Raw genomic sequence first — 23,710 nt, 5'->3', positions numbered from 1 at the left:
CTGTAACGAGGTTTATGTTTTAGCCCATTGAGGACAAATCACTGATGACGAGAGCTGAAAAGACGAACCAATTAATGTCAAATATTTGATGGTTCCAGCTTCTCAAAGGTGTGGATTCGCTTCTTAGATGATAGAAAACTGAATATCTTTTGCTTTGGGATGAAACAGAGAACCGGGTCAAAAAGATGAATCAATAATAGAAATGATTATTACTTTCTGTCCTATTGCTGACTCAGCAGCATCATTTAGACAAACGAGCACAGCAGCAACGAGATCATCTACCGTTTGTCTGTAACCCACCGTGCAGCTCTGTGGACTGTGATGCCTTCGATGTCAGGCAGTATCAGATCATTGCAGATGTATCAGTGTGGATGAGTAAGAGGAAACATCTGGAATCGGTTTTGTCCTCCAGAGTGCGGACAGGCCGTAAAGTTTAAAATATTGATCTTATCAGCCTCATTAATGCAGAATGTGTCGAGCTTCCACACCTGTTTGTTCCAGGTGTGACTGATGTCTCCTGTGCAGGTGATTTTCTGAGCTGTTCATCCTCAGGTGAGACCGTTTGCACAGTTTTTTCTACTGTTTTGAACGCCTGCCTCGGGTCCTGCAGCCTGCAGCGCTCTGACGCTTCAAAAGAGCCACATGCAAAAATACAGAAATAAAAAGTCACCTGCAGTGTGATGCTAATCAGCTATCACAGGGTAATTTTAGTACTGGATGATCGACTGAGTTGAAGCTGTTAAACAGCAGCTGTTGTCCTCCAGCACACTGATCACATATCAGATCATCAATGGATGAAAAGGCCCGAGTGTTCAATTCTAGTTGGTTGATTCGTGGTCTCCCAGCATGCACCTGGTCCTCCCGCTCAGCTCGTCGCTCCTTACATGGATTTTTAACTGTGCAGATCTCTGATGAACGGTCTCGGTCTCTTCCGTTCCAGTGGGTTGAAGTTGAAGTCCTGACTTTTATCTTTGCTGCTTTTCTGGTGCTAGTTTTCCTTTTACAGCCACATTATGCAACATGTCCACCCTCCTCCTCCTCCTCCTCCTCCTCCTCCTGCTGTCATAATCCTTGTTGGAGAACATGTTTCTTCATGATAACCGACGGCCTTTCACACATATACAGCACACACCTCTGTCTGTGTCTGTGTCTGTGCTGGTTGAACTTTGAACGTTAAGCAACGTCGCTGTGAGTTCAGTGTTTCTACATCCATCCATTCATCTTCACAGACTGAACCCGCCGTCATGTGGTTGATGTGGATCACAGTGAAGGAAATGCATAAAGGAAGTTTTGTGAGTTGTTGTGCAGTCAGTCATGAAGTCTCCTGCTGCTGTAAATTAACATAAAGCAGTGATTAACGAGATGTTTAATTCCCATAAAAATTCACATTTACAGCATGAAATATAAACCTTGGATTTTTTTATTTGCTCAGTTTGATTAAAATCCTGCTGAGCAAACACAGAAAAGAAGTTTTTCTTTTAAATCCCATATAAGCGACAAACTCTGGCATTAACTGGATTTGTTTCTTTCTCAGAAATCAAACGTTAACGTGTCTTTGAATGTTTCTGGTGAGATTTGACTGAACTATGTAAAGTTCATGATTTGTATGCCTGCCTGTAGGTATGTTTTGCATGATCAGGTGAGCTTTGACTGAAAGACTGTTGAAGTTACACCAGCAATTCATTTTGTCCCAAATAATCAGAAAATAGAACCAAATATTATTTTCAGGAAATTTATGATTTCCTCTCCATCAGGTTACTGTGAAATGAGTTGATGCTGATGTTTTCTACAAATAGTTTAAATGCAATTTATTCAAATCAGCTTTATTTAAACAGCACAAGTCAAACATGAAATGCACCAGCTGAGGCGTCGCCGTGGGTCTTAGACCCGACCCCAGGAACAGCCAGGAGGCAGCGACCAGAGCCCCTGAAACCACGACAGACGAGTAGTCCAGACTGGAACCGGTCAGTGATTCATAGACCGCTGAAAGAAAGTCGACCCTAAAACCAGCAGGTAGCCAGTGCAGGTGTCATGTGGTCTGTGTCTGGACCTGGTCGGCACAGAACAGCCGAGTTTCCTCACTTGAAGCTGATCTGTGTCTGAACTGTTTTCTTGACTAGTCAGGAGGTGATCACAGCAGTCCAGCCTGCTGCTGATTAACCTGCACATGTGTTCATCAGTGTGGCCCGAGAGAGAAACAGACACGCCGATAAGATATTTGAAGTGATAAGACAGATTTGGTCAGGTCTGTGTCAGGGATGTGAGTCTGTGGTGGAACCCGGTTCTCAGCCTGGTGGACAGGACTGAGTCCAGCTGGAGACGGTCACTGATTCAGAGCTGATCAGTCATTTGTTTGTATGAGGAAGGAGAGACAGCAAAGGGACACAGGGCGAAGTGTAATACAGCACTTTCTCTGCCGTCGTCCATCCATCCGAGCCGAGAGGCCGAGCTGCGCATGTCCGTCCCCTCTCCCCCTCTCCTCCTCTCCTCTCTCCCCCTCGCTCTCACCTCTCCTCAGCCAGGCGGAGCCGCCGTGCTGCTGTGTGCTTAGCGGAGGTTCAAGATGGACGCCAAACGGGGTTAGTGCGGTGATAATCTTTTGTTTACTGACCGTCTCTCGCCTCTTTTACATGACGCGTTTGCTTACGGTTATGCGGCGTTTACGGCCGGTTGAGTGTTTGCATGAGCAGCGGGACTGAGGCTTCAGCCCGGGGAGGGTTGGAGGCGGATCGGGCCGCATGCGGAGGTCATGCCGGACGGTTTGACGTTTTGTGCCCGCGGTGAGGACGAGGCTGCCGGTGGGGGCTGCCAGACGACGTCCCGGGCACGATAATAAAACACTTTGGGACACTGACCATGTTGAAGAGAGGGGGAACGGGCCGATGATTAAACATAGCGAGAAGTGAAACGAGATCAGCGGCGGGGGTTTAGCTAACTTAGCTCTGATGCGGGGTCTATTTTTAGCCAGGCTCCAGCGATGCTAGCACGCCTGCTACCATATGTAGCCAGGGAGTCACATTTGGACTGCGGACCCTCCTCCTTCCCCACCTCCTCCTCCTCCTCGCTTGTCGGCTGCTCGGTCCGTGTCTTTACGGTCAGACAAAGGCTCTGTGTCAGACTACCGACCACCGACCACAGCTGCCGCCGCGCCGCTAACAGAGCTAACATCATGTTAGCATACCGAGCTGTGAGCTAACGCACCAGCTAGCTGTCAACGCCCACATTTACACTCGCTTTGCTCAATAAGCGAGAAGCTTCTCGAATACAAACCACCCCCCCCCCCCCCCCCGCTTTTTGATGATTTTAGCGTCTGAATAACCGTCAGAGAGCCAGCGGAGGCGTTTCCAGCCGGGTTAAAGCAGCCTGGAGGCGCCGTCCGTGCTGGGACTCACTCCGTCTGTGAATCAATGAGCTCCGCATGTTAAGTTTGTGTCGTTATTAAACAGGAGCTGCACTGAGTTCAGCTAAAAAGGACCATTGTTAAGACAGCCCATAATACTTAACTGTGGCTAAACGGCCTCAGATGCTTTCCTGTGGTCATCGGCTGAGCGGATGATTGGTTACCAAGCAACAGAAAGGCTCATTATACTCTCTGAACATTATTACCTGATGTTAAACACCTGGAGACTTCAGTGCTGGTTATCGGTGTTAATGGTAATTAAATTTAAAGAGCTGTATCAAGTAAAGGAGCAACTAATAGTTAATTTACTTGTTTTATTGTGTTTTCTTCAATGAAATCCTAAAAACATGTTAAAGATGCCCTTTACAATGTCCCAGACACCAGGGGGGTGTCTTCAGGTGTCTCGTTCTGTCAACAATCCCAAACCTGAAATATTCAGTTTATTATCATAGATGACAAAGAAAAGTCTTGATGTTTGAGGCTGGAACCAACAAAACCATCAGCAAATGAATTTAACCAATTAATAGGCTTTAATTCCGAGGTTTTTGGATTTAATTTCTGTTGATTAACTAATCAACTGATCATTTCGGCTCCAGTCATACTAGAAACAGCAGATACGTGTTTGCTTTTCTCGACATTGAAAACCGAATGTTCATACTGGATTTTTACTGTCAGTCTGCCTTAAATGTAAATTAGAAATCATCGCTTTGGTCTCTGAGAACGTGTGACTGGCATTTAACATGTTGACCTTTAATGAATAATTCTGAATTGATAATGAAAAGAATTAGTTGCTACGCACATTTAATATGTTTCAGCCAATGAAAAACGGTCAAAAATACCCATCAGGATACTGTGAAGTCCAACACGACGTCTTCAGCTGCTCATTTCATCGACCTGCCGTCTGAAACAGAGTAAAGATGCACCTCTGGAGTCGTAAAATGTTGAATGAGAGGAACGTTGAGCATTATTGTGATTATCCATTGTGTTGATGGTGGACTTGTCAGTTCAGCACTGAATCTTTGTGCAGTGAACGTGTCGTGTCTGCAGAATGAGCCTGTTTGAGTGTTGAACGTCTCCTGCAGGATTCGTCCACTTGGCATCAAGTTGTTACAGGAAATCTGATTTGAGGTTTTCAGCCATATAAGCTCTTTTATTGGCCGTTGAATACTTTGGTCGGCCGCCAAACATATTGTGGCCGGTGGTGCTGAGCAACACGGCCGCCCTCGCTCGCAGCACCTGCCGTTGTCCCTGCACAGATCCTCGGCTCACCCCGCAGCCTCGGTTTGCATTTTAATGCTGCTTTGCATGTCCGCGAGCACACTTTATCTGTGAATGCATGTCAGACCTGAAGACTTTTTATTCTTCTGGTGATGTGGATTATGTGCTTTGAATTTCAAAGCGGACCCGTAGTTATCGGGGCTCTGAAGCTGTGCAGTTTGACGCGACACATTCCCATCGTTCAGTCAGAAAGAACAGCATGTGTCAGCCGTGACCGACGTCAGAGCCTGCAGGAAACTCAGGACTCCTTCACTTCTAATATTGTCCGCTGACCTGCCTGGAATTCCACCGCTGAAATATAAGCGTGCTTGGTGCAGGACCAGGTCGTGAGCTCAGCTGTCTCCCAGCAGAGTCTGACCGCCGTCCGTCTCTCCGTCCCCTCAGAGACCCAGAAAACTCCCTGCAGCCACCGTCGATCAGAAAGACCCAAAACCTGCAGTTTTAATGGAAATGTGGCTGCAACTAACGGTTCTTTCACCAACTAACCTGCAGATAATAATCATCTATCTATTATATTATGATTAATTATTGCTCTGTGTGCCATTAAAATGCTTTTCATGCAGTTTTTCATTGTCTGTAAAATGCTGCCAAACTGGAACCGTGTTGTTTGGCAGGAAAAGGTTTCAGATGCCATGGTAACTGCCGTTATTGTCGATCTCAGATCTGTTGTTAGCAAAAGGACAGGAAGCAGGTTGGAGGAGCAAATGAGTTTCAGTGTTTATCTCCAGGAGTCTCAGTCAGACTCTGAGAGCTCAGAGTTTAAAACAGAGCTGTGGTGGTTCATGACTCAGATGTAATCTGGGATGGAAGTTTTTTTTGGTGGTGGGGGGAGTGGGGTCAGCATGCTAAAATAATTCTCATGCGAGTCAAAGCTGACGACCTCCGTTACGTCACTTGGAGGTCGCGATCGTGGCATCGGGGTGAAAAGGACGGTCCAGAAGGCAGAGAGATGCTGCCGAGCTGCAGCGAGTTTCCTCCTGCAGGGGTTTAAAAGTCTGGATGAGTCTGACTGTGTGTGACCTCTGACCCCCCCGCAGAGCTGCAGCACAGGGCTCAGCGATGGAGGAGACGGACTTAAAGATGCTCCACCTCCACACGATCACATGCAGCAGCCGTGTGACAGAGGGCTGAGAGCTGAAGCACAAAATTTGACTCGTTTTATCTGTTTGTTCTGAGCAGGTTTCCCTTCAGGTCACTTTAACTAAACTCTGATTCATTTCATCTAAACCTAAAACAAACTGATCCTTCAGTTTATCTTTACTCCAATCAGTGTCTCATCCTCTGTCTGACAGCACATTCACTGCTTCAGGCTCATGTTAAATCTGGTTCCCGCCTGGTGCACAGGTAGTGATGATTTACACCAGCCAGCAGTGATTGGTTAACCAGAGCGATGGTTTCTACCCAGAATTATCACACAGTAGAGTTTAGTCGGGTATTTGAGCTTTAAATCAAATGTTTTGATTATAGTGATAAATGGCCAAAGAAAATATTAAGTGAGGCCTAAATGCTGCACAGCAGGTTTCATTTGAGGACAGGAAGTGGAGCTCAGCCACTAACCATCAGTCCTCCTCCTCCTCTTCCTCCCGCAGTGGTGGATCTCGTCTACTGGCGCGATGTGAAGACCACGGGCGTGGTGTTCGGCGCCGCCCTGCTGCTGCTCCTCTCCCTGATGGTGTGCAGCATCGTGAGCGTCTGCTCCTACATCGGCCTGGCTCTGCTCTCCGTCACCATCTGCTTCAGGATATACAAAGGCATCCTGCAGGCCATCCAGAAGTCCGATGAGGGACACCCGTTCAAGTGAGTACCGGCAGGAGCGGCTTTGGTTGGCATTCGAGCTCGAAAGTAATAATACTGCATAAAAACAGTAATAACAACACGCAGAAATGTAGAAATGTTTTTGTTGACTCGGACGGATCCAGCAGAGACTCGACTTTGCTCCGAGCCTGCTGGCTCCACGTCTGCTCCTTCCTTCCTTCATCCTCCTTCTTGGCTGTCAGACAAAACCTTCTTACTGTGGTTTCACCTGCCGGTCTTCAAACTGACCTCACAGCACATTAGCAGCCAATCAGCTCAGATTAACATAAGATGGAGAAAAGTCTGCTCAGAGAGTCGAATAACAGACTGATTTTACAGATTTGACACTTTTAAACCTCAATGAGAGGATTTCCTCTTTCTCACTGAGGGAAAATTTACAATCCTGAATGAGCTCAAAGAACATTTATTGGATATTTTGCACAGACTCTAAGTGGACGTCGTGTTTTAAAGTTGCTCTCCATTAACCACGAAGCTTCTCTTTGTATGACATCATAACCACACTGAGATGGAGAGATCATCATCATCATCATCATCATCATCATCATCATCAGTGTTAGTTAACCCGCTCCTCTGCCCTCCCTCTCAGGCAGTACCTGGACCAGGAGGTGGCGCTGTCTGAGGACATGGTCCACAAGTACAGCGACATGGTTCTGGCCAAACTGAACAAGACCATCGGCGAACTGAGGCGCCTGTTCCTGGTCGAGGACCTGGTCGACTCCATCAAGGTGAGGACGACTTTGATTCACGCTGATTGGACGCAGAAATGATCATTAATGTGATGTAATAATAAATGGAAGGTGAGGGGAGAGACTGTCCAGTTCCTCAAAGCCTTCATAGACTAAATGTTTAATTTCATGGTTTGAGCTCAACATGTTTTTGCTTCTTACATGTTAATCTTTGAGAAATTATTCTGAATTACTTAATTAATGTTTAAAATGAGGATCTCCTGCTTCCCAAAAAGGGTCCAGTGGGGATCGAGGAGGTCCTCTGGGCCCCCATCACTTACAGGACTCTGTGGTTCCTGTTAGAGGTTCAGGTCTCTTCAGACAGTTTAACACCTGTGTGAGATTTATGAGCATCATCATCTTCAGGAAGGATCGTCTTCTGGACTCTTCATGAGTGGAGGGTGTCTGCAGGTGTCGTTCCATCATGCAGCAGGAGGAGGAGGGGGTGTGATGGTGGGGGGGGCTTAGCTGGTGACACTGCTCTAAATTCAGAGCACACTGAACCATCATGGCTGCTGTGTTTTTCAGCAGGACAGTCCTCCAGGCCCTGTGGGGGGGGCTGCACCACCTGACCTGAACCCAGCTGAGGTGGTTTAGTTTGAGCTCGGAGTGAAGGAAAAGCAGCCAATCAGTGCTCAGTATATATGAAGGAAAAGCAGCCAATCAGTGCTCAGTATGAGAACTCCTTTACTTCCAGGTGACGACCTGGTGAAGCTGCCATCAAAGATCTGAAACACATTCACACTTTAGTTCTTCTTTCATCGATTTGTGTCGTCAGTATTAATCTGTAAGGTAGAAAATAAAGGAAACCACAGAATGAGACGGCGTCCAAACGTTGGACTGGTACAGCCACATACTGGTTTCCAGTTGCACTGAGAGCCGTGCAGCTGTCCGAGGCCTGTCGTCGCCTACCCGCCCCCCCGACCCGCGGTCCAAATACAGAAACGCCGTCCGTCAGTCCGTCAGAGCAGCGCAGCGCGGGCGGCCTGCAGGAGTTTCCCTAAGAGGGTAAAAAGTCTCGTTCTTTCCATCCAATCAGGAGCAAGTTTGAGCCTCAGGAATGTTAAAAATCCCAGAAACGTGTGAGTCTGAGGGTATTCTGGGATGTTGGTGTTATTCTTCTGCCTCTGGTTAATTTCCTGTGATTGTCCTCGCTGTGCCAGCAGTGGATCAAATGTGCCCCCCCCCCCCCCCCGCCTGAAGGCAGAATGCTCTAACTGCCGCCATGTTGACTGCGGCCGTGTTCGTCTTCATCGTTAACACCTTCATCAAGCTGAACTTCTGCTTCCAGCCTCTGAGATATGAGCGTTTTCTTCTTTGTCATATCACAGCAAATATCTTTGATTTCTGGGACAAATCAATCAGTCAATCAATCATCTGAAGACATCAGATTGAGACATTTTGTCAGATTTTATTGATCTTTTAAAAGAATTGAAATCATTGTGTTCTCAGATCAAAACAGATTCAAAGAAACGTGAATAAGAACAGATCGCTGTGATCTGCAGATCCTTTTAAACCGATCGATCAATGACAGCACACAGATACTTTATCAGAATGATCTTCAGAGGAAAGAGCTGTCGTTTTATTGGCTGTGGGACTGTGATGTCACTGAGATAATTCTGTCCGTGTTGATCATGATGGATTGAATCAATCTGAGACGAGTCGTCTGATCAGTTTTTAGATCCTCTCAGTCTGTTTATTCTCGCTGATCAGACACGTTTCAACCTGCTGCAGAGGGCGAGTCAAGAGGAGAGCTGACATTTATTGATCCCTGAGGGGAGACTCCCTCAGTGTTATTGATCCAGATCTGTTTGGTTCCCGTCTCTCATTCATTAAAAGGACTTAAAGATCTCCAGGAAGCTTTTTCTGGGCTGTTTGTTCTCTTTACATCCTGAAGCAGATAAATCTGAAGCTCAGCATCTGCAGTTTGTGGTCACATGTTTAGACTGAGAGGTTTTATTAGAAGAAGCCTTCCTCTCATCCTCCTCCTCTCCCTCACAGTGGACAGTGGACTCGTCCTCCAGCTGTAGTCCAGCCGTGAGCTAACGTTAGCGCCTCCAGCTTTAACGCTACTGACGAGCTGCTCATGAAAGAACGCCGTGGTGACCTTTGACCCCTCAAACGCTGTCTGCAGACAGCAGGACGTTGTTGATGAAGACGCCGATCCCTCGTGCTTCTCTGTAAATGTCACGTGATGCTCAGCTGTCTGCTTCCTCTGTTCCTCTGCAGTTCGCTGTGCTGATGTGGATCCTGACCTACGTCGGTGCCTTTTTCAACGGGCTCACTCTTCTCATTCTGGGTGAGGAAACAGTCTCGTGTGCTGATGTGAAGCTGTCGTTTCCCAGCATCCCCTGAGGCTTTAGCTGTTTCTGTGTGGAGAATGGTAATATTTCTTACTTTGGCTCCATCTGGTGGTGAAATGTAGAAACTCCACTCAGGTCTGATTCCTCTACGCTGATGAATCATTTGAAGGATCAGTCAGTGATCTGAGTTTCAGTGAATCAGTTCTGTTGTTCTGTGACTGTTTGGATTTAAAATCAGAAAAAGAAGCAGAAAATCTGAAGATTCTGGTCACATGATCCAACCTTTTCTCTCCCCCAGGTCTGATTGGAGCGTTCAGCTGCCCGATCATCTATGAGAAACACCAGGTGAGACTCTGAACAACTGAATTTACAAAGAAAAGTCCAGAAGCTGAAACTGGTTTGTGTGTTCGGAGTAGTTGTGCTTCATGTACATTTACTTCAAGTATGATCCTGAATACATGAAGGTACTTTTACTAGAAGCGAAGGATCTGAGAACTTCACGACACTTCTAGACTCGAGGTCACATGACTGCTGTTTGTGTGATCGGTGATGCTGACGCTGTCTGTGTGTGTTTTCAGGCTCAGATCGACCACTACCTGGCTCTGGTCAACAACCAGGTCAAAGACGTCGTTGGAAAGTGAGTAGTTTCCTCCCTCACAGAATGATTTTGCCCCCGTCTGTCTCGTCTGTCTCTGAAATCCTGCTGATCGTCTCTCAAACTCGTGTCGTCCTGCAGGATCCAGGCGAAGGTTCCCGGGATGAAACGCAAAACGGAGTGAAGTGACTGGAAGTGGGAGTTTGGATTCAGGAAGTCCGGAGAGGAAGATGGTTGGAGGGGAGGGGGCGTACGGGGTGGGGGTGGGGGGTGGATGTGAAGGCAGGCTGGAGGAGGAGAGGAGGGGTCTGGCGTGGATGCAGCCCTTCTAACTTTGTCAAATTAATAAAAACACTTTTTTTCCAGTTCAGAATTCCTTTTTTTTTTTTTTTTCGGTGTGTTTTGTGGAGAAGCGGCAGCAGGCGGGGGCTCAGCTGAGCGCCGCCACGCCGAGGTCGACTCCATGAAACGTTTGTTTCTGTGAGACGCTGAGACTCACAGAAACACGCTCTCAGTTTGAATTACCCCTCCCTCGCCCGCCCGCTGCATTGTGGGCGGGGTTTTTTCCACCACGTTGAGTTTTTTCTTTTCCTGCCGCCGTCGAGCCGACGGAGACGTTTTTCTTCGTCGGCCGTTTAGAGGAAGACGAGAGCGAGCAGCGAGCAGCACCTCATTTGTATTTCTTCTTTTTTTTTGCTATGATTACTGAGTTAGAAGTATTTTGTGATTTTACTGTCGTGTCCGTGAAGCTTCGAGCTCGTTTCCTCGGTAACCTGCTGCGTGGTTTCGCCTCGATGTGACGAATTCGTGAGCGGCGTCTTTGACTCCCGATGAGGCGGCGAGGGAAGTGGGGGAGGGGGGTGGGGGGGGTTGTACTACCATTTAAAAACTTCATCGCTTCTGAGTAACCCTAGCTAGAAACATCTAGAAAACCTTTGCCAGACAAATAAAACACATTACTTACATAAAGTCGTTATTTCCATGTCATCGCAGCTGTCTAGTACCGAAAAACTCTGGAAGAAACACGTTTACATTCATCCACATCAGATAAAATATTTAAAAAGAGAAAAAAAAAGAAACGGGATTTAAAGAAAAAATAATCATACTGTCTGTGGAGCCAATATCTTAATAAAGTTGCAACTTGATGTGACTTTGAGGAACCTTCGAGCATTTGTTTGTTATGCAAGTATAATTGTGAATGATAAACTTCATACTTCAATTGTGACGATAAAAAGCTTCCAGCTGGGAGTCGTGTTTGTGGAATGCATTGTGAGATGTAAACAATTATCAATAAAGCTTCTAGACGAAGAAAGTCCCGCCTCCTCGTCTATTCAGTTAGCGTCTGTTAGCTTCAGCAGGCTAACGGGCCCTACCGCTGTACAGAGTGTGGAAAGAGCTTTAAGAGGTCGTCACTGCTTTCAATCCATCAGAGGGTACACACAGGTGTTCGGGCTTTCCAGTGCCCCCACTGCCCTCTCACTTTCAAATGGAGCTCTCACTACCAGTACCACTTACGGCAGCACACAGGCGAGAGGCCATATGTGTGTAAGGAGTGCGGCAAGTCCTTCAAGAACACCAGCTGCCTGCGTAGACACAGTCAAATGCACTCTGGACAAGCCCACTTCCACCAGGATGAGAAACAAAGATGAATCAAGAGCCGTGATATAAAATCAATAACAAGTAAAACTTTTGAGTGAAATGACTTTTACAGCCGTGATTACGAGACAGAGCTTTAACATTTAGGATAAAAACTGTTCGTAGACTGTTCTGATTCTCGGAACCTGGGGTTATAGTTTGTAACCAGTGTTAACCCTATAATGCCGTGGGTATCATATTTGATACATGCATTTCTGAAACGTTTTGCATTACCATATGGTGAAAACTTTGCTCAAAACGATACAAACAAAAAAACATTTGCATTTTTTTTAAATTGTTAAAGAATAGAAAAAAAATAGAATTTTCTGTCCATTATTTCTTGGGTCAGGCATTATAGGGTTAAAATTATGGGACAGGAAGTCACAGTTTAAAGGTAATAAGTATAAAAATCTTACTTTCTGAACAAAAAGTTTGAGATGGGGAGTGAAATATTTGACTCGGTTCACGAATATGAGACAGTTGTAATTATTAGATATGAATGTTTATACTGACTGAGCCGAAATGACTGAATCAAAATAGATTAGAATCTGTTACTTCATGTCATACTAGTATCTTAAAGGTCTAAATTTATCATCTCACAACTTGTCTCATATCTTTTAAACAGCTGTTAGTGTTTTCATTTATCATTCCTGATTTTCTTTTTGGCGGTTTTGGGCTTCCATACCTGTCTGACCTCTCTGCTGAACAAACTGAAGTCGGCTTGAAACTGTTTGAAAAGAAGCAGCAGAGAAATATTTTCCCCTCATTTCCCCCAAACCTGTGAATCTGAAGCCAACTTCAGTCTCCTGAGCTGAGACCATCATCAGTCGGTCCTGGTCTGAGATCAGCCTGCACGAGGCTTCGGACAGGAAAGATCTGTTCGCTGGTCGCAGGTTGGGTCGTTCTGACGAAGATGATGCTGAACACACTTCAGAGTAACTGTTAAACTGTCCGGAAGCCGTGTTACAAATAAAGTTAAGTCAAACGTCACTTTAAAACCTCCTGAAGGTTTCAGAGTCTGGTTTCAGCATCATTTACAGGAATCATCCTGATTTCCTTTGATTTCAACGTCTCTCAGAAAGTCTGTGAATTTGTTTCGTGACGATCAAAGACGATGAATTTAATTCGTTCAGACTCTTTTCAAGTCGTAAATATTTTCCCACAGATGCTGAATTTGATCCCGATGACTCCACATTTGAACATTTTTCTTCATAAAAACAAATATTTCAACACAAGTTCAGCTTTAGACTCAAAGTTGAATATTTGTTCCCACTTTAATACATTTTAATATTAATTACAACACTTTTCCTCAAACTGTGGTTCCAAAAAGAAAACGAGCCGCGGCTCAGTCACTGCGCAGACGTCACTGTCAGCATCACAAACGACGCTGATCTGAGTTCAGTAACACTTCAGTGTCCCTGCTGGTGTTCTGCTGATGTGTTTTATGATGATAAAATTACTGTTTTTTTAATGGAGTCTGGTGGCTTTGGTGAGAGATAACAGCTGTTTCTGATTGAACTAATGGATCTTACTCTTTAATAAAAAGTCTCTGCAGGATCCTTTCGTAATGTTGTCCGACACTTATTATAAAAAATCTGAGCTGTCAAACATTAAACGGGACATTATTTTGTCTGTCTCCTCTGTGATATGGAGGTACAGAGACGAAGCAGTAAAAGTCTCTCGTGGCTTTAATGCTCAAACGGATATTTGAATGGTTTCAGTCTGTGTTTTTGTTTTTAGAGGAATATTCAAACATCCTTTTTGGCCCGATAAGGCCGCCACCTTCCCTCCCTCCTACAGAGGACACAGAGACACTGAGGACCCAAACCTGTTAGACCAGAACCCCAACCCAAAGCCGGGATACAGAGGTTCAGTGAACCTGGCACTGATGGTGTGGAGGTGGATCAGTGTGTCAGAGGAGACTCTGTAGAAAGTCAGAGTGCCAGCAGGACAGTCCACATACACCCCCACTCGTTTAGAGACGGGGGAGGGGGTGACGTCTCCTCTGTTGTTGTGCCAGACACAGTAACCGTCGTCGGAGCACTCCAGACTCCAGGACAGGTCGTTCCTTCCAAACCTGTAGTCGTACCCGTTTCCCCTCCTGCTGATCCCTCTGTAACTCACCGATATGTAAACCAGTCCGCTCCACTCCACCTCCCAGTAACAGCGACCAGTCAGACCAGTTCCAGTCAGCAGCTGAGGCCACTCGTCGAACCTGTCGGGATGATCAGGATATGATTGATCCTCCTTCACGTACGTCACCTTCCTGTTGTTGTCCGACAGTTTGAGGCTTTTGTTGACCGTGTTTGTGTCGAGAGCGAGTTCACAGGAATCTGATGGAGAGAACGAGACACGACACAGCTGCAGTTATTGATCGATCATCTGTTCATTGATCAACAGTCGGATGATGACATCAGAGATCTGGATGAGTGATGTCACAGTTGAGAAGATGATGGTTGGTCGAATGTGCGCTGCTTTGCTCTCGTCAGTTAAATCAAAGTCACACTTACACTTCGTCAGACCTGGTCTCAACCATCGGACTCCAGCAGGCTCCACCCTGAAAGGAGGAGGGGGTCAGACCAGTTAAACTGGTGTCATACCAAAGAGTGTCATAGACCCAACGGCCCACCGTGTCAGTGTCACGTTTTACCTCAACAGCCGTGAAAAAGAATATCTTCTCATTCTGTGGTCAAGCTAGCAATAATAAAAATGCAACGTCCGGTCAGACTTTCAAAATAAAGGCATATACGTGATGTAAGTTAGATATGTGACATACATTATGTATGTGCTATAAGTAAAGTATGTGACGTATGTTACGTATGTGACATAAATTATGTACGTGACGTAAGTTAAGTATGTTTTGTAAGTACAGTATGTGACATATGCTACATGTTACATAAGTTCAGACTGTTCTGTAAGTGAAAACATGCCACTACCATCTTTTGGTGTCACATGGGACACACTGTGAAACTCCTGTGTTTGACTCATCCATCCATGCCGGTTTCCTCTCTATGCAGACTTTGTCGCTCTTTATGCTATATGCTACGCTTGTCCTGCAGTTACTTCACCTTCACCTACCTAAGACTGTCCAGTCTCCATTGTGGATTCTCCAGTCCAGCAGACAGCAGCTTCACTCCTGAGTCTCCCGGATGATTGTAGCTCAGGTCCAGCTTTCTGAGATGGGAGGGGTTGGAGGTCAGAGCTGAAGCCAGAGAAGCACAGCTTTCCTCTGTGATCTGACAGCCCGACAGCCTGCAAACAAACACAACAACAACCCTCACATGATCTGACGGGACTGAAAAGGTTGGAAGGCTGCTGCAGTACTGTGATACTGCTGGCTAATGTAGGGTTACTTCTCTTATGAGTGTATCCATTATTGTAAATCAGTATGTAAGTTGAACAGGTTGATGAATTCTGACCTGAGAATCTCCAGTGTACAGTGTGGACTCTCCAGTCCAGCAGACAGCAGCTTCACTCCAGAGTCCTGCAGGTTGTTGTTACTCAGGTCCAACTCTCTCAGACTACAGGATGGAGAGCTGAGTAGTGAGGACAGAGCTTTAAGGAATCTCTCTGAGAGGTTACAGCCGCTCAGTCTGAAGAGACAGAGAGAAGGAAGTTTTTATTTCCTGTGGAAAAGATGGCAGAGTATTTAAACTGTGGTGAATAAATCCAGCTCTGTACTCACAGAGCTTTGTTGGAGGCTTTGACCACTGGCAGCAGCCTCAGGAGAGCCTCCTCTGAAGCAGAGTATTTGTTCAGGTCAAACACATCCAGATCTCTTTCTGACGACAGTAAGATGAAGACCAGAGCCGACCACTGAGCAGGAGACAGTTTATCTGTGGAGAGACTTCCTGATCTCAAGGACTGTTGGATCTGCTCCACTAAAGAACGATCGTTCAGTTCGTTCAGGCAGTGGAACAGATTGATGCTTTTCTCTGGAGACAGATCCTTCTCGATCTTCTTTTTGATGTACTGGACTGTTTCCTCATTGGTCTGTGAGCTACCTCCTGTCTGTGTCAGCAGACCTTTTAGGAGAGTCTGATTGTTCTGCAGAGAAAGACCCAGGAGGAAGCGGAGGAACAAGTCCAGGTGTCCGTTTGGACTCTGTAAGGCCTTGTCCACAGCAGTCTGGTAGAAGTGTGTCTCTGCAGATTCATCTTGTCTTGTTTCAGACTTCAGGGACGTTGATTGTCCTTCTGACAGCAGATTGACTCGAGAATTAAAGAAGGTCTGATGGACATGAAGAGCAGCCAGAAACTCCTGAACACTCAGATGGATGAAGCAGAACACCTTGTCCTGGTACAGTCCTCTCTCCTCTATAAAGATCTGTGTGAACACTCCTGAGTACACTGAGGCTGCTTTGATATCGATGCCACTCTCTGTCAGGTCTGATTCGTAGAAGATCAGGTTTCTTTTCTGCAGCTGCTCAAAAGCCAGTTTTCCCAGAGACTCAATCATCTCACTGGTCTCTGGATTCCAGTGTGGGTCTGACTCAGCTCCTCCTTCATACTTGATGATCTTCAGTTTGGACTGAACCACCAGGAAGTGGATGTACATCTCAGTCAGGGTCTTGGGCAGCACTCCTTCCTCGCTGGTCTTCATCACATCCTCCAGAACTGTGGCAGTGATCCAGCAGAAGACCGGGATGTGGCACATGATGTGGAGGCTTCGTGATGTCTTGATGTGGGAGATGATCCTGCTGGCCTCCTCCTCGTCTTTGAATCTCTTCCTGAAGTACTCCTCCTTCTGTTCATCAGTGAACCCTCTGACCTCTGTCACCATGTCAACACACTTAGGAGGGATCTGATTGGCTGCTGCAGGTCGTGTGGTTATCCAGAGGCGAGAAGAAGGAAGCAGTTTCCCCCTGATGAGGTTTGTCAGCAGCACATCCACCGAGGTGGACTTTGTCACATCAGTCAGGATCTCATTGTTGGTGAAGTCCAGAGGAAGTCGACACTCATCCAGACCATCAAAGATGAACACAACCTGGAACTCCTCAAACCTGCAGATTCCTGCTGCTTTTGCTTCAGGAAAGAAGTGATGAACAAGGTCCACCAAGCTGTACTTTGTCTTTTTGAGCACATTCAGCTCTCTGAAGGTGAATGGAAACGTGAGCTGTATGTCCTGGTTGGCTTTGTCTTCGGCCCAGTCCAGAGTGAACTTCTGTGTTAGGACTGTTTTCCCAATGCCAGCCACGCCCTTCGTCATCACTGTTCTGATTGGTTCCTCTCTTCCAGGTGGGAGCTTAAAGATGTCTTCATGTCTGATTGTTGTTTCTGGTCTGTCTGGTTTCCTGGATGCTGTTTCAATCTGTCTGACCTCATGTTCATTATTGACCTCCCCAGTCCCCCCCTCTGTGATGTGGAGATCTGTGTAGATCTGATTCAGAAGGGCTGGGTTTCCTGCTTTAGCAATCCCCTCAAACACACACTGGAACTTCTCCTTCAGGTTAGATTTAAGTGTTTGCTGGAAACAAACTGAAACAGGATATCCTGAATGAACACAAAACAAAGAAGATGAGAAGTATTAGCTCAAAGAAAGAGTATAAATCTGAACATGAACTGTTTGTTCTGCCGCGTATCGAGACATCAGTGAACGTCTCCTTCATCCAGCAGGTTCAGTCTTTACAGAAATCCTCTTACTGCTCTGCAGACGGTCAGCCAGATCCTCCTCCTTCATGCTCCTCAGGAAGTGCTGCGTGATCTTCAGAAATGCTTCTTTGCTGCTCCTCTGCTCTTCATCCTCACTGTTCAACACCTCCTCATCCTCCATCTGACTCCCTAAGAATTCTGGGTAATCTGAACTCAGAATCTTCTGGATCTTCTTCAGCTCGTTCTTCACAAAAGTGACAATGTTCTTCTCCAGCAGCTGGAACAGAATATTATATGAATTATACAATCAAGTGAAAACCATTGAACCAAACATCAGATCCACGTCGGACGGACTGACACTTCAACATGGAGATTATTGAGAAGAGAATAGACATAAAAGTAGTTGCTGTACATGTACAGACCATAAACATGGAGTCCAGGTGAGTCTGATGCTGCTGGGCAGACTGATCACTGGGAACCTCTGAGCTCTCCTCATCGACTCTGTGAAGGAATCATGAAGAATTAGTTCACAAACACAAGCTAAAGGTCCATGAAGTGACATCCACACCCCTCTGTGTGGATAGACAGCACCACATCCTCCACCCTGACTCTCAACACTGGTCCCCCTCAGGGCTACATGCTCAGCCCTCTCCCGTACTCCCTGTTCATGCATGACTGCGTGGCGACCCACAGCTACATCATGACCAACACCATCATCAAGTTTACTGACGACACGCCAGCTATATTTGCCTCCTTTCTGCAGGAGGTCAGAGCCCTGAGATGTTGGTGCCAGGACAACAACCTCCATCTCAAAGTCAGCAAACCAAAGAGCTGATTGTGGTCTACAGACATCAGTATCGGTGTGGTGAGTCTAAGAAGACACTGATGGTGGTGGTGGGGGCGTGTCCTTCTCCTTGTCATTTCCTGTTGTCCTTGGCAGGCTGAACACAGCATAGATTCCAGGATACAACTTCTACATGTGTACCACTAAGAGTATCCTGATTGGCTGATCGCCCTCAACCGAACATGGTGAGAACTGCTCAGCACATCGCCAGGACAAAGCTGCCATCGATGGAGGACCTCAGGAAGAAGACCAACAGGATCATGAAAGACTCCAAACACTCCAACCACAAAGTGCAGCATCTGGTCGCACACCACCAGCCTCCAGCGGGCGGGTTGGAGAGGGTGTGAGGAAACTGCTTGCACCAGGTTCATTTAGACATTCTTATTTGTCTCTACTAAAAGTGTTTGTGCAGCAAAAACTGTAAACCTAGAATCGCTAAAAATTGGCAGGTGGGTCTCAAATTGAACCTGCAAGTATCTCCAAACTAACACGGCCTACAGTCAAAAGTCTTTCAACATTTTAACCAGATGTGTCACAATCGGCTTGGACCCCGACTACTGCTGATACTATATTTAACATTTTTTATTGTATTTTTGTACATTTTTAATCTTATGAGAATTTTGCTTGAGACAGTTATACTGAATGACATGTTCACACTTTAGAGCAACAGAAATCCAACGATCTAGAATGTGTCACTGCTAAAACATTCATTACTGCATCAACAGCAAACAGAGATGAAACAGCCCGGACAGAAAATGAACCCGTCGTTGACCCAGAAACACTTTTGATTTTCGACGTGGAGGACCAGACGTTATGAATGAGTTGTTTTCTAGCATGACCTCTTACTGTCAGGTACATCTTACATGTGATCAGCACACGGACGTCGTCCTTTAAAGTCAATGAAACGTTCCTCTGACCGGTCGCTCTTGAGGGACAGACAGCTGGGTTCAGCAGAGTCTGGTCTCTGCTGCTGGATCCTGAAACACAAGCAGCACACATTAAGTGCGTGGTGGACAAAAACTGGTGAAAAAACTTTGTGTCACAGATGCCTTTTTTAAAAATCAGTTTTAAATTCTTACTTTCCATCGGAAGATTTTCTGAAAAGAAGAGGAAACTTCATGGACTCATTACTTTTCATGGACACACAGCTGGGTCCAGGTCCAGGTCCAGGTCCTGGTGTGTGCTGCTGCTCTGGGCTTCGACACAACACACACAGAGCTTTAGGTGTGAATAATGATGGAGGAGTGGTCACAGTGCTGAGCTCTGACATGACGACAGAGATGTTCATCTCACCTCTGAGCTTTGGTCTGGTCGTCATGATCCCCGTCAGAGGGACGGACCCCCTTCTGTCTGTCCTCACACTGATTCATAGCCGAGTCCACGCCAACACAACAACCTGCTGGGAGAGCTCACACATTATTCTCTTCTCTGCTCTCAGTCACATGACAAACACACAGCGCTCTGATTGGAGGAAACCTGTAAAGCTTTGGGATTCATTCACCTGAACACTAAACACGCTCATTCCTGTCAGAGCAGAAACGATGCTGCTGCTCTGAGCTGCAGCGTCACAGCTGAGACATGACGTCAATCATCAATGATCCCAAATCAATCACGTTACCTCTGAAGCTGCTGCTGGATTCACATCCACATCGGCTCCCAGAGACGCTCCACCTTCATCTGTGGAGGAAAGACTGAGAGCAGAGAACAAAGCATCAGTCCAGCACTGAAACTGGCCCTTCACATCATGTCTCCTTAGCAGCAGCTCCACTGATTGGCTGCTTCTCTGTCTCATATCAGAGGCAGCTGAGGATCATGAAGGTGGAGGTGCTTCACCTGACAGAAAACACTACACATTGTTTCCTGAAACGCTTCTCTTGCTCTCCCAGCTTGACTTAAAGCAGAGTCAACTCAGGAAAAGTAGTTCTGATGTTGTCCCTCGTCACTATTAATGACAACATGAATGAATACAGTGATGAAGGTCATTTTTATGTTTTCTTAGAAATGAAAAGTCTTTCAGGGGACAAGTCTGTTATAGTTCATTCTGGTACATTTTTAATTGCATTTACTAATATTTTTATTGCATGTTGGTTTATTTTATTGTAGTTATCTTAATTTTATTCTTTCTAATCTTTCTTATCTTTCTTATTATCTTGTTTCTAACATGGGGGTTGCAATGAAAATTTCATTGACATGTCATGCTCAATGACTATAATAAATTCTTGAATCTTGAATCTTATAGGACATTGATCCCCAACCCGTGGTGGGCCGCGGGTCATTTGGTACTGGGCCGCACAGAAAGAAAAAATAATTTCCATTATTTTGTTTTTTACATAATTAGAAAAACGGGTGGTGCCTGACAGTGGCAGTCTGCAGCCAGGTCCTCTTGACATGATTAAAAAGTGGATTTACGTTCATTATTATTGTTATTATTATTATTATTAAAGAGAAAATACCACAGTTTTTAATGCCGATCTCATCATTTTATTTTGTTTTTATCTGCTACACCTTTAGACTGGGCCGTGAGAATATTGTCAGACATTAAACTGGGCCATGGTACAGAAAAGGTTGGGGACCACTGTTATAGGACATATGGTCCCTTCATGGTGCTGTTCGGTAGGTGGCGCTAGCGGTCTGAATACTTCATGAGGGTCGCCGAAGAAGACCACAGGCGCCTGTTTTCTCCCACGTCCTCAGACAGGCTTTAAACCCCCCGGAATCAAGCGGCTGAGGACATTCAGCCCCCACACAGCGACAATGAGCGGAAGAGGCAAAGGAGGAAAAGGACTCGGGAAAGGAGGCGCCAAGCGGCACCGCAAAGTCCTGCGGGACAACATCCAGGGCATCACCAAGCCCGCCATCCGCCGCCTGGCCCGCCGCGGCGGAGTGAAGCGCATCTCCGGCCTCATCTACGAGGAGACCCGCGGCGTGCTCAAGGTCTTCCTGGAGAACGTGATCCGGGACGCGGTCACCTACACCGAGCACGCCAAGAGGAAGACCGTCACCGCCATGGACGTGGTCTACGCCCTGAAGAGGCAGGGCCGCACCCTGTACGGGTTCGGCGGTTAAACCGGATCCTCCCCGTCTGTCCAAACCAAAGGTCCTTTTCAGGACCCCTCAGCCAGTCCAGAAGAGCTCATTTCCTCCACTTCATTAATATTAATTAGTTCTAACTAACGGCTTTGACAAACTGTTCTCTCCCTGAAGTGACTCAGTGTCGTGAACTCAATGCTGGACCAGTTCCAGGAAACTGACTCACGTTAAGGTTTTTATCTGACCTCATGTTTTAACATTTACAGATGTAGTTCTAGTTCTTTTCGTGACTTCTCATCACTGAACTCAGTCCGGACTGATGGTGAACAGCACTGATCGCTCCGGGTCGAGGTTTCATCATTCTGGTCCTCCGGTCAGTCAGTGGTGGAGCTGCCGGACCCGTTTTAGTCAAGACCGTTTGAAGTGGTTCAAGTCCATGAAGGAGATTAATGTTTGTGTGAAGCGGGTCAGTCCGACTCCTGTCGGCCGCAAGGAGGGTGGAGGAGTAAAGTATTCCCGGTCCTCCCTGAACTGTGAGTTCCTCCTGTTCTGTTCCCCCCCCTGTTCTCCTGCTGAACTGACAACATTAACAAAGACATTAAAGAGTGAAACGGGTCTTTTACAAACCTTTAGCTGGAGAGCGGAAGCTCCGACCGGACGAGCCGTGACAGCGATACTGAGCCCAAACAGGAAGAACGACTTTCAAAATAAAAGCTCATGCTTATACACATGTATATCACAACAAAGGAAACATCAAGGATTCAAATGTCAAGTAAAAGTAGCGATACCTACTTTTAAAAGAACTCACAACTCTAACTCCACCTTCTGTGTACTTAACATTTAAGCACACTCACACACTTAAATATACATTTTAGTATATTGGCACATTTATTTCATTTTATTGTTTACTGTTTATATACATTAAGTATATTTCACCTGCTGTCGCTACATTTCACCGGTATATTTTATTGTTTAGTATATTTTTAATTGCATTTACGAATATTTTTATTGCATGTTTATTTTATTCTAGTATATTAATTTTATTCTAATCTTGTTTCTAACATGGGGGTTGCAATGCAAATTTCATTGACATGCCATGCTCAATGACAAAGAAATCTTGAATCTTAGAAGTAAAAAGGAAGTGAAAGTATAAAAGTATTGCGGTGAATAAAAGTACTCAGTGTGGTAACATTGAGCTGTTTTTGGATGTGGTCTCATTTAACTGGTTTTTATTGCTGTTGAGTAGCTTTTACTGGGTGGACTGGGACAGTAGTCCAGACCGGGTTCCACAGATCTCCAGGTTTATATTATATTTACATTAATATTCAGAGCTTCACTGCAGATGTTCACTATATGTTCCATCATACAGTTTGTGATGAGACCAGATGACTGAGTTTGAAGGGTTTAACTGCTGGTGGAATATTTCAAGTGTTTTTAGGCAAAAAGCAGAATTCACACATGTAGAAAATACAACAGAAAATAGAGTCGCTCTCATTAACTCAGCTCGAACAGGAAGTCTGAACAGAGATAAGCCAGCGAGCATCTCTGAGGAGTTTTATTAGTTTCAGATGAATGTTTATATTTCATTAACCCACCATTCATCCTTTTAACAATCCGTTCACATGGTGAACCAGTTGTGTGGTAAAATCTCCATACAATGATGATTATGATTAGGACCACCTCTGGCTCTTCCTCTCCTCGTCCTCCTCCTCCTCTCCAACCCGTCAGTCACTCTATCTGACTGAAACACTGAGCTCCTCAAAGGTTCCACCTGAAGGTCTGCAAAAATTCACTCAAATCCTTAATTCACTTAATGTTGCAATAAAAATCTGAAATCATATCTCTCAAACATTCACAGAAAGCAGATGTGGAGGTTTTTAAAGAGTGTTTTCATCTTCTGGAGGCACCGAACAAACCATGAAAGATGACCCAGCTGAAGTTTCTATTAAATGTAATCTCATTGAATAAGTACATCCCATCTTATTATTTGTTATTATTATAAGTTATGTGTAACATGAAATAAACTTTTTCCCCTCAGAATGGCAGTAAAAAGAACACATGCTCCACATTTCAAAGAGGAGATAAAACCTCTTCATCCCTGCTGGACTATGACAGGAAGTTACCTGCCCAGTGTCACCTGTCAGTGTTTACACAAAGACATGGAGTCCACCTGTTCATCAGCCGTATGACTGAAAGTCACACTTATTATTTTTCTTAATGTCCGCCCTGTTTTCTGCTTCTGCTTTTACATATTTCATTACATCTTAACTACATAGAGGCCACGTGAGGTTTCACTCTTCATTCATTCATTTTTAAAACAGGACCGACACTGAGTAGACAGGTGGTAGAAGTGTTTCCGGTGTGTTTGAGAACAGGTTACAGGTGAGGCAGCTGTCCGGCTGTCCACTGACAGGTCGTATGACTTGTTGATTAGAAGATGAATTAGGTGTGTGCAGCTTTACAGCAACTTCTTTAAACCACTGGCCAACTCCTC

The 23,710-nt window shown here is 45.6% G+C and overlaps 3 protein-coding genes across 10 annotated transcripts in view; 2 read left to right on the top strand and 1 right to left on the bottom strand.

Moving 5' to 3' along the window:
• rtn4a (reticulon 4a) overlaps positions 1–11,264 on the top strand; it is a 31,072-nt gene extending 19,808 nt beyond the window's left edge. For 4 of the 5 annotated variants that reach the window (XM_041947121.1, XM_041947117.1, XM_041947116.1 and 1 more), the window contains 6 exons: positions 6,268–6,475; positions 7,080–7,218; positions 9,448–9,517; positions 9,820–9,866; positions 10,100–10,158; positions 10,258–11,264. In XM_041947121.1, coding sequence (XP_041803055.1) covers positions 6,268–6,475; positions 7,080–7,218; positions 9,448–9,517; positions 9,820–9,866; positions 10,100–10,158; positions 10,258–10,300 — 566 coding nt within the window. In that variant the 3' untranslated portion in view covers positions 10,301–11,264. Of the gene's footprint in view, positions 1–2,449; positions 2,580–6,267; positions 6,476–7,079; positions 7,219–9,447; positions 9,518–9,819; positions 9,867–10,099; positions 10,159–10,257 lie in introns of those variants that run through there. The other variant, XM_041947120.1, reaches the window with a different exon arrangement.
• A 1,742-nt stretch (positions 11,265–13,006) lies between these two features.
• LOC121613641 (protein NLRC3-like) lies at positions 13,007–21,901 on the bottom strand. 4 transcript variants are annotated; one of them, XM_041947167.1, is made up of 12 exons: positions 21,844–21,901; positions 19,805–19,877; positions 19,480–19,582; positions 19,266–19,382; positions 19,050–19,163; positions 17,765–17,843; positions 17,394–17,619; positions 15,437–17,243; positions 15,171–15,344; positions 14,830–15,003; positions 14,262–14,308; positions 13,007–14,084 (listed from the first exon to the last, which is right to left on the bottom strand). In XM_041947167.1, the coding sequence occupies exons 3-12, from the start codon at positions 19,554–19,556 to the stop codon at positions 13,546–13,548; spliced, it is 3,354 nt and encodes a 1,117-aa protein (XP_041803101.1). In that variant the 5' UTR covers positions 19,557–19,582; positions 19,805–19,877; positions 21,844–21,901; the 3' UTR covers positions 13,007–13,545. The 4 variants fall into 4 exon arrangements, with proteins under 4 accessions (XP_041803101.1, XP_041803102.1, XP_041803104.1 ...); XM_041947168.1 differs by having other exon boundaries at positions 19,480–19,585; positions 21,844–21,880; XM_041947170.1 differs by lacking the exon at positions 21,844–21,901 and having other exon boundaries at positions 19,266–19,377; positions 19,805–19,875.
• On the top strand, positions 20,847–22,384 carry LOC121613643 (histone H4). The gene has a single exon (XM_041947171.1). The coding sequence runs from the start codon at positions 20,941–20,943 to the stop codon at positions 21,250–21,252; it is 312 nt and encodes a 103-aa protein (XP_041803105.1). The 5' UTR covers positions 20,847–20,940; the 3' UTR covers positions 21,253–22,384.
• Positions 22,385–23,710: the final 1,326 nt, after the last annotated feature.

The sequence above is a fragment of the Chelmon rostratus genome, chromosome 11 (genome assembly GCF_017976325.1).
Source record: "Chelmon rostratus isolate fCheRos1 chromosome 11, fCheRos1.pri, whole genome shotgun sequence".
In the NCBI taxonomy this organism is placed as follows: domain Eukaryota; kingdom Metazoa; phylum Chordata; class Actinopteri; order Chaetodontiformes; family Chaetodontidae; genus Chelmon; species Chelmon rostratus.
The sequence above is the reverse complement of the archived record's forward strand: the minus strand, read 5'-3'. Positions and strand labels throughout refer to the sequence as shown.